At 40.3% G+C, this 20,506-nt stretch overlaps 1 protein-coding gene across 1 annotated transcript in view; it reads right to left on the reverse strand.

Moving 5' to 3' along the window:
- Window positions 1–20,506, reverse strand: part of tesk2 (testis associated actin remodelling kinase 2) — a 61,448-nt gene that overhangs the window by 31,768 nt on the left and 9,174 nt on the right. The window contains exon 3 of the mRNA XM_017705999.2: window positions 9,244–9,365. Within this exon, the coding sequence (XP_017561488.1) occupies window positions 9,244–9,365 (122 nt within the window). The remainder of the gene's footprint in view (window positions 1–9,243; window positions 9,366–20,506) is intronic.

Below are 20,506 nucleotides of genomic sequence, written 5' to 3' on the forward strand. Positions count from 1 at the left end.
TTTACATGTTTAAAGTGACATCGGCCCCACTTTTTTCTTGTCTCCAATAACTGTAGTTACAAGGTGAACACATGCAAAGACAATGTAACTACTAATGCATTAGTCACCGTGACAGATTGATTACAGACGTACACCTTACATAATTACACAAGTGTATCTTAATAGTTGTAACAATACTCATGTTATTTATGTGTAACTACACAGTTATTAGAGAAGCTTAATATAAAGTGAGACTGTGACATCTGACTTAGAAGAGTAAATTATTTGACCTGGGGAGGGCTGTGTCCCAATTATGTGATCAAGAATATTGCACGTATTGCAAAAGAGTATTGCGTGCTTTCTTCAAGCGAAAGACGAAGTATTTACACACAGCATCTGCAAGTGTGCAGAGCCAATGCAACATTCAATCCAAAGGGGACCTTGAATCCTAAAACATCAAAACATAATAACATTACTAACCTTAGTCACTAGAGCAGGGGTATTTAATTCCAATTCAATAAGGTCCAGTTAGAGGAAATGTCCTCAAGCAAAGGTCCAGAACATCATAATGTTGAACTTGCATCATGATTCAGCGCCATATACTTTAAACTGAAGTAGCCTAGTAGGAATATCAACATCTTACGCAGTCAACAAGTGAATGTTAAATCAAATAAAGTACAGTTCAACAGCCTTTGTTAGTTTTCTCCTTTTTAGAGCGCGGCATGAATTAACTTTACTCTGACTCACTTTCTTCTCTGACTGCTGTGTCTCGCCTCCCCCTGTGTGTGCGTCACTCACTGGAGTCTCAGTGCTCATCGTAGCGCACAGATCTGATTGGCTGAGTAGCGTCAGGTGATATTTATAATGCATGTGATTGGTCTGCCAGTTTCCCGGGCGTTGAAGCCTTACCATAATGATTAGAAATAGAAATTAATTAAATAATTCTCCATAGTTTATCGGTTAACGGTCCGCATAGGACAGAGTCTGGGTCCGGACTCAGAACACAGTCCACCTACTAGGCTATGTTTACACAGCAGGTAAAAGTGGCCCGAATCTGATTTTCTCACCAAATCCGATTTTTTTGTTTGGATGTTCACATTATGTCTTAAATGTGATCTGTACACATCACTTTGAACAGATCTGGCTCCTAAACCGACCTGTATGAGCAAAAGAACAGAGCTCCACGAGGCTCATCCAGAGCTAAACAATCATGACGGTGGGCAAATGCCAGTCGCTCCCGGAGCTTTCAGTTTCGTCTTCGCCAGCATCACAGGAGCAATTTATTATGAAGTTCCAATGGTGGACAGCTGGGCTCATCACCCACAATGTGTTCGAGTTCACCGTGGAAAGGGCGCATTATTCGGCCACTTCTTTGGCTCGTGTACTCAGATTCTTTAAACGCCGCAGCCTCAGGTTCCCCTGGCCGTGCTCGGCTGTTTCATTTGAATCCTCTTTAAACACGGAGCGCCTGCGGTGAGTCTTTTTTATTTTTTTTGGTGAAGAAACATCAGCCTAAAAGTTTGAGTCTCAGTGTCGCATGAATTCTAATCTGGCTGTTCAGACAGAGTCCCATCCCCACAGATCGGATATGTATCGGATTTCAGTACCACATATAAAAGCGTCTCAAACCGGAATTGAAAAAGTTTGAATTGACGCACATCTGTGTCACATATAAGGGAAAAAGACCAGATTTGGGCCACTTTTACCTGCTGTGTAAACGCAGCCCTAGTGACCTCTGCACTAGTATTCTGACCTGTATCAATTTCAGTTCATTAGAAGTATTTACAGAGGTGAAAGGAAGCTGCAGTATAAAGAGCTATAATGTTACTCTGTACATTTATTATTACATCATTTATTTTAGGCTACTGTTTATTACTGCGGCTCAAAATTCAGAGCAGGCTAAAACAAAAGCAGCGTTTTGTTCCGTGGTGGTGACTCAGCTCTTCTTCAACAAAACCTCAGTTTGTCAGAACATTGCCCAGCACTTCATGTTTACAGGCCAAATTTAAGCTGAATATTTGATTATTTGTTAATTAATTCATTAATTATAATTCATTAATTTTGTAAGCTCTCATCATTGAAACACAAATTTCCTTTCATCCCAAATTTCATCAATTAGCCAAGACTTGCTTGGTGTCTGTTCTTTCCTTCTTTGGTTCCTAACCTTGTTTAACGTGTTTAGAGAGGCACCGATCATGAATTAATTTTTATGACCGATTCATTGGTTGACTGTTCGGGCCAACTGAACACATGACAACGTGTCCAGCACTTTCTATCAGCCAAAGTCAATAAGTAACACTGTTTGCTCTTCAAAACTGATTCACCCTTTTGAACAACATGCACTCCAATAAAGAGCTACACTGGAACCAAGACACTATTTATCACAATGTGTTATGGACAACTATTAAGGCAGGGACGATAAAGAATTTTGAATGATCGATAAATTAGAACAAAAATACTTGCCTTTTCACTGTTTACCACAGGTATATTAAATGTACATTCACTACGTCTACAGCAGGTTCTGTTTGCACCACGCAGAGTGACAACTTCAGAGCCTTTTCACATGAAGTCTGAATTTTACACACAAACTAACAAGCAAAAGCAGTGAAAACATACAAGTTATCTGTTAATTACAAACACCAAAAAATTAAAAAAATAATACATCACTATGTTATTACTACAAACTTTGAAACTTTTGTAAATCTGTTCAGCTGTTCTTCTGTCACAGCTGCCGACTGAAAAGCTGCTCAGTGGTGATGAGAGTTTGTGAATTTAGCGTCGTCTCATCTTCAGAGTCGGACCAAAATCGGCTGTCGGTCAAATGTGATCTTAACACAGTGTCCGTTTTCTGTTTGTGGCAAAATAAGAAGTAAAAACATTCAAATAACTTGAGCGTCTCCTACAGCTGTCAGAGTCGTTGCTTAGCAACAGCGTCTCAGTGGAGTGATAGTGTTTGTGAAAAACCTGTAATGTTATGATGAAATATCAGCACAGTTAAAAGGCCTCTCAACCAATTAGCTTGCGTGGTTTGAACTAACTGCCGCATAAAACACAGTAATGTGTGTCAAAGAGCTTGTTGCAAAACGGTATTCCTTTAAGTTACCCAGCTGACTGAGAAATCCTGCTTTGTGAAATACACTCCAGGGGCTGCAAACAAACAGGCTGTCATTTTATTACAGGGCAAACATGGAGAAACATGAACCCACAGGCTTTAATAAGTCACATTCCAGCTGTATGTCCCCCTTGTGGATGTGTGTCTGTGTCTTTGCACAGAGGTGGTACCTCAGCAGCTTGTTCCTCTATAAAGACGCAAAAATACACCATATCACTGCTCCTGCATCCCCTCACAGCAGTGGGCGCACAATACCCCGATTTGGTACCGACTTTGGAAGTTCAAGTCCCATAAACTTTACGTTCCTGATGTTTATTGCTGGACCTCGCTGGGCTTTTATTATTTATTTATTTTTTTTTAAACAAAGGTCTCTTTAGACCACTCGTCAGCGCTAGGGGCCCTCCACCCCCATTCAATGAGATGCAACAATGGTACGATTGTAAAAAACCACACAGACCCTCTCTCTATCTCTCCCCCTGCGCTTTCTCTCTCGCTCTGTAGCTGCAGACATGCTGCTGTACAAACACTAAACGGGGCGTCACAAAAATAGAGAGCCCAAAACAACCCACATGAGGAGTCTGAACTGGAGATCCATTTATAGACAAATGTGCACATGCATGGCGCTACCAGCTTTTACGAGACGGCTGCTTTCCACAGCTGGCCACGCACAGACACTGGAAAGCCATTTTGCTAGAAGAGCTGTCGAGCTTTTTCTCCTCAAATGTACAACAATTTCTCTGTGGAAACTTTGGCTACGTTTGCACAGCAGGTAAAAGTGGCCCAAATACAGTCTTTATCATCATATGTGACACAGGTGTGTGTCTGTGTGTCAGTGTGAACAGATAAACACACTGGATCTGACATTTTCAATTCCGATTTGAGGCGCTTTCATAGGTGGTACTGAAATTCGATACGTATCCGATCTGAGGTGATGCGACTCCGTCTGAACAGCCAGATCGTAATACATGCGACTCTTATGTCAGTCTCTTCGAACGAAAGCGAGGCTGCAGCGTCAAAGAACAGTTTAAAGAATCTGAGGACACGAACCAAAGAAGTGGCCGAGGCGGAATAACGTGCCCTCGAACACATTCTGGGTGATGAGCCCAGCTGTCAACCACTGGTACTTTATAAATCGCTTCTGTGATGCTGGTGAAGACGACACTAGCCACATTTACATGCAGCCTGATAGTCCGTTAATAATCCGACTAATAGCTCAATCGGAATAGAACACGTCCATATAAACACCTCAATCGGAATAGACTAATCCGATTGACGCCAATTGGAATACAATTTCTATCTGATTGAATGAGGTGGGTAAACCTCTAAATAATCTGTTAAATAGAAGAATAATAGCTGTGTAAACGCCTGAATCCGAATTCTGCGCATGTGCGTCGCGTCACAGCGAAAGGTTTAAACTGGTCATCACGGCGGAGCTGAAACTGGTCAGCAGAGGAGACGAGGTTCATACTCTGAGCTTTAAAAGACGGCGGTGGGACGGACGGCCAGCTTTATGTGTCTCAGAGCACGACGTCTTCCTTTATAAGTGCATGTAAAGGACGTTTTTCTGAGTCTGACATCAGAAAACACAAGCGCGTCAACTGATGTTTGTTGTCATGGTAAGATTTACTCTCAGCGTTGCTCCACGCATGCGCGTCATTCTGCATCGGATTACTTGTAGTGGTAAATGTAACTTGTAATGTAAACACATTCAAATTGTTGAGCAGAGTGAGCAAAAATACCCAAGTCTGAATCTGTAATCCGATTGTATTCAATCGAATTGGCAAAAATCTTTGCATGTAAACACAGCCAATGAAAGCGCTCGAAGGGCTCGAAGAACGTCATGACTGTTTACCTCTGGATGAGCCACGTGAAATATTGTTCTTTTGCAGATGTGGGTCGGTTTAGGATCTGTTCAGACTGATGTCGCATAAAAACCACTTTTAAAAGATAATGTGAACAGCCAAAAAAAAAAAAAGAAAATCAATCAGATTTGGGCCACTTTTACCTGCTGTGTAAACACAGACTTGGTGTCTTGATAGTGCTACTCGAATAAGATTAGCTTCTGCTGTTCTAAAGTGGGAGAGGTTATGTGGACATGCTACTCAAATGTCCAACCAGGGCTGAGAAACAAAAATAAAAATTGCATTCCATCCTCAACGTAATGTCTATAATTTGCTTAGAAGAAAATGAAAAACGGGATAACTCTGCTCGTATGCGCTGTGTGTAGACCTAACATAATAAAACAGTAGGCTTGGACCAAACAGTTGTGTTCATACTGGACACGCCTAAACAAACAGGCTAGGAAAGTGTACCGTTTGTGAATTAGTAAAACATGCAGCAGCAGTGGCAATATGGCTTAAATTTATATCATCGTATAATTAAAGTTTCTGGCAATTTAGGTACAGCACTGCTGTTTCTGATCCACTCGCACCAGCACAACACACACCAACATGCTACTGCACTGCTGAGAATGATCCAGCACCCAAATAATACCTACCCTGCGGTGAAGGATGAAAGGGGGCCAACAAAGAGAAACAGATGGACTACAGTCTGTAATTCTAGAACTACAAAGTGCCCCCATATGGTAAGCGGAGATGATGACATGGACAGCGAATGTACAAAAGGTGGTTTTAATCTTAAGGCTAATCTGTGCATTTATCTCAAAAGATCTCAGATGCTTAAATAAAAGGTTAACAAAGACTTCTGTATTTTGGGACGAGATACAACCAAAGTAACTTTTGAACATTTTTATTGCATAAAATAGAAAAAAAAAAAAAAAAAAACCCCGAAAACTGCTTTCCAACACTAGCAACACAGCCCCAGGAAAAACGTCTCTAAACCACTGTTTGCGTTACAGTTTTCCGTCCCACCTTAAAACGAACAGCAGTTACATTCTAGCACCCGAGTGCAAATGATGCAGCATTTAAGGTGGAACAGGTAATTCGAATAAGAAGTGTGAGCATATACTTGTACCTCTGACTGTCAGATACTGCCGGAATTTAGAAAATATTTTATCCACGATTCATGCTTTCTCCGAGGATTTTGAGACCTAGTTCCTAGCACTGAAAAGAACATACCTGTGTTTCAGCAGTGCTTGTGGTTTTAATTGCTTTAAAATGAAGTCAGACTAATGAAAATGTACTTCACGTCCTATTAAAGAAGGCTGAGAGGAAGACGTCGTGCTCTGAGACATATAAGCTGGACGTCCCTCCCACCGCCGTCTTTTGAAGATCAGAGCATAAACTTGAACTTTCCGACTGGGAATGTAATTGGATACAGGTGTTAGTATTATAGATATGAATCTTCTATTTAACTGATTATTTACAGGATTACCCACCTCGTTCAATCGAATAAAAAATTGGACTAGACTTTTCCGATTGAGGTGTATACATGGACATATTCTACTCCAAATTAGCTATTAATTGAATCATTATCAGGCTGCATGTAAACATGGCTTGAGACAGTGTGTTAAACTTTAAAGAACACAAATCCCACAGTTTAATGCAGGACTGAGCTCAAATTTAGTACAATATTCATTTTAGTCCAAAAGTTTTAAATGTGACAAATGAATAAAAGCTACTAACATGATCTGAACCTCCAGACTGTGTCATTCATTCCATCTTTGAATGTATTCCTTTAACTGCTTGATCAGACACGAGCCACTAGCCTGAGGGCACAGACAACCTCAACCACCAAAAACAAGGTCAAAAGAGGGAAGCCAAGGAAAACCAAGAAAATCCCGATCTAAACTAAGGACGATGTTTCAGTAGATTTCTGACCTGCTTTCAGAGGGACGCGGCACAAAGAGGTCACATGCATCTCTGGCACAAAAGGAGCGAAAGTGACAGGGACTGAAGACGAAAGCCACCCAATCAAAGCCTTTGTAAAGATTAGAGTGATACAGAGCCACTGACTGCAAATAAAAGTATAGTGCAACAAGAGGCATGATCCTTACAAATGCCCCAAAACACAATGAGTGGTTATGTTGCTCTTAAGTGCATTTGTGTATGTAATATGTAGGGGACATTACATCTGGATATGCCATAAATACAGTACCGAAGGCTCTGTTACACATTAGCGCTACTTGCTGAGACATACTTTTGACATACTTTTGACTCACCCTTTATATATAGCATACATATATAGTGTAATTACACATACTTTTGTTTAACAGTATAATAAAAGTAGAAATGTGTTATTTTAGGGTACAACAGTACATGTATGGTGCTGTAAGGGTTTAAAATGTGCTTTTAGTACTGCTGATACTTAAATATGCTTCTTTTTTACAATAACAAATGAAAAAAAATATACAGTCAAACATGTTTCTGCACAGATATTAGGTGAAGTTCTTGATTAACAGGTAGTTTTATCTGCATTTTTAAAATGCTTTATTCTCTATTTACCACTTTGTTGTTTAGTTTAAACTGTGCTTATCAGGCTCGAGTCGACCGACGACAGTTTTATTAAGCACCAATACACTGCTTTTATTGTGATGGCTATCAAATGGCATAAAGCACGGAAGTAATTTATACTCATATCACAGTTCGTGTCGTCTTTAAATATGTAAACAAAAAGAAACTACATGTGAACCATGCACTGTAAAAAATGACTAATCAGATCAGCCTAAAAAATGACTTCATGTGGTAACAAGTAAGTGAACTAGTTTTATTAAGCCTAAATAAATACTTTGAATAACTGATTTTGAATTGAATGAAACAGGTTCGATTACTTGTGACCACATGAAGCTGATCTGACGAGGCATTTTTACAGTCTGAATGCAGACTTAAATCACTTGGAAAGGTTTTTTATTTTATTTTTTTTAATTTTTTTAAACAAGTGTAATGCAGTCCAGCCTAATAAAAATTCCAGACTACAATAACAGTGGCATGTAGGGAAATCCACCATTTTTTCAACTATTTTAGGATTAGTTGCATCAATAAATGTAAAACATGTGTCATGTGAAACACGCCGTTCTATAAAACTTTACGCAGTCAGAATTGTTCACAGTAGCCACCTTTACATTCAGCCTAATAATCCGTTAATAATCCGACTAATAGCTCAATCAGAATGGAATACGCCCATGTATACACAATCAGAACAGCGTTGTCCGATTGAGGCCCTACTGAACACAATTTCATGCTCTGATCTTTAAAAGACGGCGGTGGGACGGAGGTCCAGCTTACGTGTCTCAGACACGACGTCTTCCTCTCGGCCTTCTTTAATAAGGACATGTGAAGCATGTTTTCCTGAGTCTGACATCATTTGAAAGCAATTAAAACCACAAGCACTGCTCACTGCTGCTCATCTCACTCTGACTGGACTCACGTGATGCTCGCTGTCATGGTAACGTTTACTGTAAGTGGTTCTCTACGCATGTGCGTCAATTTGGATTGGATTACTTGTAGTGGGCATGTAAATGGAGATTTTCCATCAGATTGTTGATTAGCGTGAGAATAAACCTATCAGTCTTAATATATAATCGGAATGCCCTGCGATGGACTGGCAACCTGTCCAGGGTGTATCCTGCCTTCTGCCTGATGACTGCTGGGATAGGCTCCAGCACCCTCCCCCTTTTTTCTCTGCAATCAACACATTTACAGTTTAACATCAAACCACTCTGAATGACCTTTACTGTAGCTTTAGTTATTTTCTAGGCCATAAAAAAAAATTTTATTATTAAACCTACAGAAAGAATTGCCAAACTACAGGGCTCCCTCCACGCCTAATTCCCCTGTCCCAATCAGCAGTGGTTGGGGTGTGATCGGATGATGGTACACGGCCAATGATCTCACAAGCTTAGTGCTTATCAGTGTTTACACTTAGCTGATCACTTATCACCTTCAAAAAAGTGGTGTTGGGTTCAATATCTTATTCATAGTTCAATGTTCAGAGTCAAAGACTACATGATCACCTGATACAATGTAAAATGTTACTGAAATATCCGTCTAAAATACTTCGTTAACGTCAACCCTCCACTGGAAAAGCTGTTTGGTTCAATGCACAGAAAACCAACCTCTACAATTATATAGTAATAACTGCCTCCATGCCCATCAGTCACACACAGCCACTGTTGACACCAATACTGTCCAGTGGACGAGTGACGGGTTTGACAGAAAGACAAAGAACTGCTTTCAAAGAGAAGTAATACATACCTGAGGATGTTGGGGTGGGAGAGTCTGTTCATGAGCTGTACTTCTCGCAGCATGTTGGCCCGGTTACTGCTCAGCTTGTTCATCTTCAGAGCCATCACCTGGTCTGAGGCTCTGTGACGCACCTGGAACAAACAAACAAACTCTTATGTCCACAATCTGAAATATATTACATAAGGCTCCAAAGCTTGTGGGCCATTAGTCATGTATAATCAAGTGGCTACATCAGCAATCATGCAGAGAATTTTAGAGCTAAATGAAGCTATAAATTTTGTCTGGATGTTTAGGCTTCCGATCACTGAGGACTCGGAATGACCCGTGTTTAGCTTTCGTTTCTGTAAAACCAAGGATTGGAAAACGCATAGGAGACATTCAATGTACAGCAAATCAATCAATCAATGAACCTTATTTAATCTCGGAGAACATTGAGGGTGCCCCTCATTTTCAATGGTGCAGAGTTGACACAGAGCAAGGGACTGATAATGTGGGAAAGAGGAGAATAAGAAAAAACACACAATTTATTACCAATCACCAGTCCAGCACAGGGCAGACAGACAGACAGACAGACACACCTAGGGGCAATTTAGCATGTCCAAATGGCCTGCATGTCTAAATGGCCTGCATGGCTTTGGACTATGGAAGGAAACCAGAGCAACCAGAGGAAACCCAAACAGACACGGGGAGAACATACAAACTCCACACAGAAAGGACCCTGGTCGCCCGGCCGGGGAATCGAACCCAGGCCCTTCTTGCTTTGAAGCAAAAGCGCTACCCACCATTCGACCAAGAAAAATGACAAAAAAAATATAATGATCATAATTAAAATAAGATTATGGATTATAATAAACAATACATAAACAATAAAATAATGAAAATAAGATAAAAATAGAAAAAATAAATCAGGTAAAATAGCTGCAGGCGGAGTGCTACAATACACCAAGCCAAACACACCACAATTAGTGACCGACTGTGCAAGTGGCTGGTATTTTAATCACCTTGTCAGGTAACAGCCCACTTCTATCAGAAATACATTTTATACTCTTTATCTATAGTTAATAAATGATCAATATAGTTACTACTTCATGCCTGGCAGCAGACAGAGCTTGAAATGTTTTTCCACATCAGACAGTACCAGACTGATCACGCCTGGTTTGGTTAGATTCAGATTTCATGTGTCTGGCTTAAAATTTCATGTTTGGGTTTTTATTGCATTTCCCGATATAGTGTCACTCTACTTTACTCATATCTGTGCACATTACCTTAAAGCTGCACTATGTTAAATATTTTTGCTTAAATTGAAAGAATTGGCATCACTTTGGCATTTCCATCATTGGAGTCAGGACAGAAGAAGACGTGTTAAAATATCGTGTCTGCGTAAGTCAGCCTACAAAGCCTGAAACAATTAAAAAACATTAGAGCTTTTTAAAGTTTTTCAGTTTTAACGCCACATGCACAGGCTCAAAAAGAGGGTCTCAAATGCAAAATCGATATTATATTAATGAAGAGTTTATATGTCACTCATCACCACGCTTTGAGCGAATTCTCTTTCAAAGTGTTCGCAATCAGATTTATCCACTTGAGGGAAAGGGTCCAAAATTTTACACATTATATATTTATTCATTTTATGCATTTCAAACATTTTATGCATTTAAAATGTGGTGGAACTGCATGCAGCACATTGTGCAGCTTTAAAATAGTTTTTAGTCGGGCACACTGTGGTCATAAGCTCTGCTGTTGACAGAATTTAGCACCAAGGTCCCACACTGGATGCACAGGATACTCTGGTCAGTTTAGCACAGCCAAAATGACGTTTCTGTTTAATTTCTTTGACCAAAAGTAAACAGTCATGTGTTAAATATACAGGGCGATCCAAAAAGACGAATCTAATTTCAAAATGATTTATTTCACTGTACATCATCACAGAATAATGCAGTGAACTGTAAATGGTTTAAATGGGCATCAAGGTTATTATGTAATTGTCCAAGCGCTCAGGATGAACCTCCTCCAGCTGCATGAACAACATCAAAGCCATAGTCAAACTCAGCCCATACTCGATTGAGCATGTCAGGTGTCGCTGCACTAACGGCTCTTGACAGTTGGAAACCAAGTCCCCCTCTTTCCTAGGCGCTGAACGGTTGTAAAAAATCTGGCGCTTAGAGATTGTATTAATCTTTCTGAATCACCCTGTATTCGGCGAGATATTTTCTATGTAGATTTTGGGACGAAACAGGTGAAGGTCGTCAGCACTCCACAGCACGAGAGCAGCAAATTATGGAAATTTATCCACACTAAAAACACCTGGGATGTTGTTTAAAAGCGTCGCTTGATGAACTACTGATAATTATTATTAATTTTTTTTTTTACATCACATTGTTTTATACTATATGCTTAAATTACTAATCCATAATTAAAAGACTTTTATAGCCATTTGATATAACTGGCACTATCCCATCATGTTTCTTTTGGATTGGGTCAGTTTTGGACATAATTTTGTTGGGCTCAGGTCACTTTTGGACAGGCTGTATTTGGGCTCAGACCAAACAACAGCAGATACATGTAAAAAAAAAAAAAGTTTTTTTTTTTTTTTTTTAAAGAGTTGATGGAATATGTGATGAATAGGAACAGTTGCTGTCCCCTAAACTGTAGTGTAAATATGTTTAACATGTTGTATATTTACTGTTTGACTGAGAAAACCATTATTTACTTCTAGGAATTCTCTGTAATCTTCTAAGTACTCAACAACAAGCGAGTTAAATTCCCAAAAATGCTCATTTGACACTGAAGACAACAACTGTCCATAACAGCAGAAGCTGTGTAGTGTAGGAGCCCATCGGAGTAAATCCTCACAAAACCCATACCCTTATAGTTGTTCCACATTAGGGATCTTCAGTTCTGGTCCTGGATGACCATGTCCAGCACAGTTTGGTCATTTCCCTGCTCAAACACTCCTGGTTCAACTCATCTGTTGATTTAGGGGGTGTGTTTGCACAGGGAAATCATCAAACTGGGCTGGACACGGTCATCCAGGACTGGAATTGAAGAACCACGTTCTACATGTTTAAAAGGTATTTATGACCCCTTTATCTGGCAGATAAAGTTTCCTTTAGCTAGCAGCAAAGGAATAACAGATAAAGCTACTGACCCTTTCCGCAAACACGGCCTCTCACGATTTATGTTTAATGCTTTATTTTACTACATGTCTGATACCAAATAAGCTGCCAGCTTGTTTGACTGAGAAAACAACGTCAACAGATGAAGCATGAGTACCAAGGAACTCGGCTGCGAAGATACTGACTGAGTTTACACGCAACATTAATTAACACCTAAAGCCACACTTTCCTTTCACACATTTGAATCTGAAATTTTGACAGGACAGTTATAGAATCCAGCGACATCTAATGCGTTGCTTGTATGATAATTGGGGAATGTGTAAACTATCCATGTTGTTGAAACGCATAAGTAGTTCAGTAACTGTCCTATTTTGCATCACATGCATGGTAAAATAAACCAACAAACCACGAAAGGCAATGAATTTACCACGATTAAAGGGGTGATATTTTACAGTACTGTACCAAGTCTCAGGCACACACACACACACACACACACGTCATGTATATATGATGTAATTGATGATATTAACGAGTCTCTGTGGCGGCTGTGAAGGTGTCAAGGGAAAATATGGACCCAAGAAATTCTTGTTACTTTTTATTGTTTTTCTGTTTATTTGAATTATGAATACAACTTTATTCTAATGTATACTGTGATAAACTCACTGCTGAGGTGATTGTTTAAAATTTGCTTAGATGCCTAAAACTTTCGCACAGTACTGTATATCATAAAATGCGGCTCAGATGACAGGTTTTATTATCATATTAAAAACCTCTAAATAAATTCATTTCAGACTCATTACAAACTCACTACAGTGACATCAAAACAATCTGGCTGAGCTATTCTTAGCTTATAGTAGTCTGTAATAAAACTTCGGGCCTGCTGGTGGGCCCTAGCAATTTAAGCGCTTGTGTGGTAAGTATATCTTTTCAGTCTCCAAAAAACACTCTTGGGGGGGTGGGGGGAATGTCTACAACACAGATATGGACATTTCATTTACTATTCAAAACCACGGACTCTGGCATAATTTTCATAAACATTTCATGCAATATCTTTCTTCATGTAGAGGCATTAAACTCTTCAGACGCCTGGTTTCTGTCTCCACCACAGTGAGCGATTCTAAGTGACTTTACCTCCAAGCCAATCATTCAAACACGTTGAAATTTTGTAAAAATCTGTGGAACTTTCCTTCAACTGTAGGTGTTACTGTATTAGAAGGTCTCAGTCTGTTAAATCATCTCTGCTAGTACGGCTACTTTCACTCTGCTGCTGTCATTTCGTTATTTTATTTGCCTCTTCTACATATTCCCTGCTCACATATTCTACACTGCACTTTATTCCACTCTGTTACTTACTTTTATTGTTAGACTTTGTCTTTTAGCCACAATTGTAGCAGATTAAAAAAGGACTTTACTAAAATGTAAACTAAACGATCATCTAGCTGCATATTTAATTAAAAAGGGGAGCATAATTATTTCAGCATAGCCATATTAAGTGAAGCACAACATATGAACTGTAGAACAAAAATCAGTTCACCCTCATCAGTTTTTGATATTTTTACATGTGCTATTATTAATGTCTTCTGGAAGTAACCAACTAATCAAGTGCCTCAGAAAAGTACATTTTGCATAATGTGATGTTTATCATGATTTGTGAAAATGTCATCAAGTATCACGATATTGTATGTTTCACTCTTCCTGCCTTCATATCAGGATTTCCATTAACAATAATAATAATAATAATAATAATAATAATTTCTAACATGTCAATTACTAGCTATAATTAACATGAACTCCCCCACAGTCTGTCATTCAGATAAATGAGACCAAGTTGACTTGATAGCAGGCCACCGGCTTGAAACCATGAAGCAAAACTGCATGACTAGGCCTCGTTACCATGTCAGCTAATACACAAACTCCTCTCTTTAACGAGCTTCAGCAGAGCTGCTTCTCGGCTTCCTCTTCATCTGCTCTTCTCTGATGGACAAAAATATGTTGAGAAAGATAAACCACAGGAAGCCTCTATGACTGAGTGAGAAAAAGCAACTTCGGCGATGGCCAGGGTCAACTTCCTAAAGCTGAAGATAAACCAACAAACCATAGCTGGGGTAATGACACATCACGAGGAGCACAGAACAAACATGCAGAATAAGCCTGCAGCAGGCTAGCAGTGTTAGCACTGCTGATAATGAAAATACCCACTTAGACTAATTCGGTATCAGGCAATGTTAACTCTTAAAAAATACTTTAAAAAAAAAAAAAGGTGCTGTTGCCCAAAAACAGCACTGAGGTCTCAGCCAAAAGATTGGCACACATGCTAGTTAGTGTTGGGCTTCATGCATTTCATTAGAGTTCAGAATAAACACCACCTCAGACAATGTGGTGCATCTGTGAATGAGGAACTTCAGGGTATATTTTGGTTTGTCTATCTGAATTTACGTGAGCAAATCGTAAGGCAAACTATTCAGTAACTACATGAAATATTTTATTTATTTATTTATTTTTTTGGGTAAAGGCTCCACACAAATTAACAGAACGTCTTTTATGACCACACATATCGCTATATGCTTACAATTTACTGTTGAAAGGCAAAAATCTCCGACGCTCTTTGTGTTATTTTATAAAAGTGATGTTTCCAGAGCAGATCACTGAAGAGACGGCGTCTGTTTATAGTTTAGAGCCCAGATTTGGGGAAAAACGGGTTGACTTTCAGTAGAAAAAACACTGAGTTCAGCTTCTTTTATTATAAGGGTTTAAAATGACATCACCATCTATATTCTCTGAACTAAACGTATTGGCGCCCTACGTATCCACACAGAGCTTTACTTTGATGCCTCATGTCTATAAAGACATCCGGGCCCAGTTCAGTTATGTAAATGAAGACGTGTGGATAGTAATCGGAGTGGTTCTGATCACTGGTGTCACGGATGACTGATAGCGCTGCAATACTAATGCTAAATACTTTTGTTTGGTGCTACTCAAGTTTGACCTGAATACCGAAGGCTGAGTCGCTGAGCGGATTTATCGTGTTCTGTTCGACCATTTCTACTGTAAAATATGACTTGCTGTGCCTTGATACTGGACAATAACAACTTTTGTGACAAAAGGTATTTGGGGTTCAGAATGCATGTGTAAAGATAACTCACAACAATCAGCTCGTCCTTTTAACAGATGTTAAATGGACGTTATGTTAGACGTTAATAGATGTTATGTGTTCTAACTGTGCTGATATTTCGCCATAGCATCACAGGTTTTTCACAAACACCATCACTCTGCCAAGACACCATTGCTAAGCAACGACTTTGACAGCTGTAGGAGACGCTCAAGTTATTTGAACGTTTTTACTTCTTACTTCGTGCAGAAACAGAAAACAGACACTGTTAAGATCACATTTGACCGACAGCCGATTTGGTCAGACCATGAAGATGAGACGACACTAAATTCCCAAACTCTCGTCACCACTGAGCAGCTTTTCAGTCGGCAGCTGTGACAGAAGAACAGCTGAACAACCTGGAATCAGCCAGAAATGAACCCAACACCATTCGCCAGACGTGTCTGATCTTCAGAGTCCGACCAAATCAGACTGAGACATAAAACTGACCCAATAAAAAACAAAAAGCTGCTCAGTGGAGACGACAGTTTGGGAATTTAGTGTAAGGAGATGGAGAACGAACTGCCGCCTGAGCGGTGAGTGGGTGGAGCTCGTTACTCTGACGTAGCAACAAGCTGCTTGTTAAGGAGCTATAATTAGGAGGAAGGAACTGAACATTAAAACATATTAAACGCCGTGTTCACGGCCGGTTTATTCATTTATTACTGTATTTATTTAACTGCTGTATTAAAGCAATAGATCAGGAAGTCTGTCACTTGTAAAGGACGTGTTTTAAAGTGAAAGTTTGGCACCATAGAACATTGCAAAGCCACCAAGAGTAGCAACAAAAGTGGTACCGGTCATATTGAAGCCTAAATTTTGGCCATACATTTGTCCATTGTAACAAATTGTAGATAACAGTATGTCAGTGTTGGAAATACATAGTCTAACGCTGCATTCATACCAGCAGCGAGAACAACGGTGGTGCAAAGAAGGTGGAGTTGGTGTCTCTTTATGCAAATTAGGAGCAAAAGGATGTGGCAAATACTAAAGGGAACATGCTTTACCATCACAATGGTAAAACAGTGTCCCTCTATTTTGGTTCCTTGAAATGTATTCTAACTAGTGATGCCAGTAAAGGCAGCAGTGCTCAAACGTGTGTATCTGCGGTACATAAACAGACGGTGATCACAAACACAGGATTTATAGACAGGCAATTTCTTTTTAGGAGTTTCATTTTCAGCTGAAATGTATCTGATCTGATCACTGGTGGTTAAAGGTCGATGTCTGTGTGAGAGCAGGGTAAGTCCCCGTTTATACCTAGTCATTTGATGCATCTTGAGAAATTTATCCAGAGAGAGATTATCCACATACAAAAAGGCAGATATAAACACCCAAAACATATTTAAAACAGGCCTAAATCAGATCGCACAAACCACTTCAAGGGGTGATGATGAGACATACTGTAGCCAGATGCGTCCGTCTCTCTGAAACACAACCGAAACCCCTCTAAATACTGTGACGGCATGTCCCTCTGCTGTTCTGCTTATGGGGAAGACCTCGCCCTCTGGTTCATTTCTTTTTGAGTTGCTTTTCAGCGGGCCAAGCTAGTTAAAACAAAGGGCCAGTTTGGTTCATTTTAACTTTGCCTTGTCTTTATTCCCTAAATCACTACAACATATTACATTTCAGTGCACACAGTCTACGACCGTGATGACCAACACAGAAGGCTAAACAGCTTCTTCAACACAGGCAGCTATTTTGCATAGCACATGTCTTATAGCAATTGGGTTTCGATCTGACTTACTAGAGATGCATTTGATTACTAAGTACAAATGCATGAGGTTACAATGTTCTCGGGTTACAATCCAGAAACATGTTAATTTAGATGAGTACAGGTATTGATTACGTGCTATATATTAGCTTGTAGCTTCCAAAACCACTAAAGCAAACCTGTGACCCTACACGACTCCGGCTCTGACTACACCTGTGGTAAATGGTAATTAGATTTTTAGTCAAACTACAACTTCAAGCATAGAAACTACAATAAAAGGATCTCCTTCTTTACGAAGACGCCGGTCCCACCTCAGCAGTGCACTGACTCCAGGTGATTTAGCAGTTGCCTGGATACCAAGGCACCGACCTTACGGCACACCTAGCGGGCGAACAGCCTGGCTTAGACGCAGCCCCAGGCACTGTCTCCACATTGCAAATCCATATTGACGGTCTATTATTGAATAATCAATGCTATGTGTTCAAATGACAAAGCTTAAATACATAAAACTGTTATTTAAAGCGGCGGCGTGGTGGCGCGGTGGGTAGCGCTGTTGCCTCACAACGAGGAGGACCTGGGTTCGATTCCCCAGCCGGGTGACCGGGTCCTCTCTGTGTTTGCATGTTCTCCCCGTGTCTGCGTGGGTTTCATCCGGGTTCTCCGGTTTCCTCCCACAGTCCAAAGACATGCAGTCAGGCCAATTGGACATGTTTCATTGCCCCTAGGTGTGAGTGACTGTCTGTGTCTATCTGTCTGCCCTGCGATGGACTGGCGACCTGTCCAGGGTGTATCCTGCCATCTGCCTGATGATGAGGGAGAAGCGGCTTAGAAAGTGTGTGTGTGTGTTATTTAAAGCTGTGATTCGTGATCTCTTTCTATTAAGATATGCCCTGCTTAAAATGTAGAAGCTCAGTTATATTCCATTGTTTTTTAAGAAGGTTCTGGTGGTTTAGGTTCTCGTCACTAGCCTAGGAGATGAACTCTCAAAACAATCATGGTCTGCGTTCAACAAAGGATGAGGATTATGTATTCCACTGTTGGTGCAGACAGGTGATAAAGATGCCAAGGTTAGTTGTGCGTTACTATGAACAAAACCAGTTATTCACGCGCAGCGGGGCTGCGGGCATGACAGCTGTAAATATGACACTACTTGGACACAAAGTAAGTCACGTGTGGTCTGTCGAACAGCAAAAATAAAAGCGATAGTGAAAACTCATCAGTGAGATGCCGCTCCAGACAGGCTGACAGCAGGCAGCCCATCCCCCAGCCACATGGGGCATTTGGTTCACTGAGTTAACCCTGTCTGCGCCACATGCTTCACACACTCAAACTGGCTTGAATAAATATTGAGAAGATTACGATTGCGAGGAACCCCTCAACAAAACCATACTTTGTCTTCCCAGTCTAACCCAAACATGTACTGCAAAGCAGTTTTCAGGCGTTGAATACTTGTTGATGTATCTGATAAGCACTTAAACAGTTGTTCTCAAAGCACCCCTAAAAACAACACACACACACACACACACACACACACACACACACACACACACACACACACACACCCCTCCTTGTTTCTACGCTCATTGTCCATCTTATCAGCTCCACTTACTGTACAGGTGCGCTTTGTAGTTCTACAGTTACATCTGTTTCTCTGATACTCTGTTACCCTGTTCTTCAGTGGTCAGGACCCCCATGGACCCTCACAGAGCAGGTACTATTTGGGTGGTGGATCATTCTCAGCATTGCAGTAACACTTACGTAGTGGTGATGGTGTGTGTTGCGCTGTTCTGAGTTTTTAAGCACCTCAGTGCCGCTGTCCACCAACCAAAAATATCCAGCCAACAGTGTCCTGTGACCACTGATGAAGGACTAGAGGGGACTGAGAGTGGAAAGTGAGCGGACAGAGTGTTTAAGAACTCCAGCAGCACTGCTGTGTCTGATCCACTCATACCAGTGCAACACACTGACACACCACCACCACCATCATCAGTGTTACTGCAAAGGGTTACAGGCATCAAACATTCTCTATAAATATAAAGTCTTACGCCAAAGTTTGAGCAGCTCAGCTCAAATTACATGCTTTTTTTTTATTGCAAATTAATCAATACACCCTCTACTGGGAACTTATATACGTGGCATTTGGTTATAAATTTGAATGCACAACTTATATTTACTTGCTGAACTTAACATATTGGGGAAAACCGGTCAAGAGCCAAAACGATAGTTTCCAAGATGTTCAGTTTAGCAAATGAATAGAAATCGCGCACTGAAATGCTAAAAAAAAAAAAAAAAAAAAAAAAAAAAAAAAAAAAAAAAATCACCTGACCACCAAACGTTTGCGTTAGCCTATACTATACATACCTGCTCTACAGTGATAGAGAACGTCTTGGATGCTTAGATGTAAAGCAGTTCTTGGATCTGGCTTATATTGTTCCATGAGTGTAATCAATAATTACAATTTCCTAAATAAGAAAATATGTTAAAAATTATTTTTAGATCAGCCCTACTGACAGAATAATTGATCTCTGCAATGGGTTAGACCCAGCCAGGCACAAAGCTCAGCTCCCCAGGCCTCATCTGACCTCCAATTTCCACAGGACCCTTTCAGAGCATTGCATTAATACACAGCCAGTCACGGAAACCAGCATCAGATTGCTCACTGCACTACTTCATCTAAGGTCAGCATGGCAACAGAGCCAAACTGGTTCTGATACTAATAATAAAGCGCAACTGTCAGGTTTCTGGGCTGCAGTCATATTTGATAACATAAAAAGGAACTGACCGTCTGAAACATACATGTCATTATTTAAAGCAGTAAATAATACCTTCAGTCTGTGGTCTTCTACCCAAAGATCTGTGGTATCTGGTTTCCTACAATGGTTGTGAATCACGCTTAAGCAGTGCGAAAACAGATGTCCGACATCACGTAGCAAACTCAACCGCATCTTCCAGTGCAACTAACTTCTACTGCTCAGTCAGCTCTCCTGGTCTAACGCTTATTTTATTATCATGGAATGGCAACTATGCTGCAAGTCAGTGTCCCAAAGCAAGTCTCCTGGCAAAAAAACAACCATCTGTTCACAGCTTACATAGTTTCCAATTGTCATCCTCTGTACAAACAGCAACTGCCCTTCTATTGACACATGGGGCAGCAACAAAGAACGGACCTTCGGAGTCTTCCGGAGAAATTTAACAAGCATGGTTAAATCCACAAGCCTGAACTTTATCCTGAACGAACTTGCCAACCAACAATTCCGCATTTAGGCTTATACAGCAAACTGGCATGTTGTCGAC

This window comes from Pygocentrus nattereri, chromosome 19, assembly GCF_015220715.1.
Source record: "Pygocentrus nattereri isolate fPygNat1 chromosome 19, fPygNat1.pri, whole genome shotgun sequence".
NCBI classification, from domain to species: Eukaryota; Metazoa; Chordata; class Actinopteri; order Characiformes; family Serrasalmidae; genus Pygocentrus; species Pygocentrus nattereri.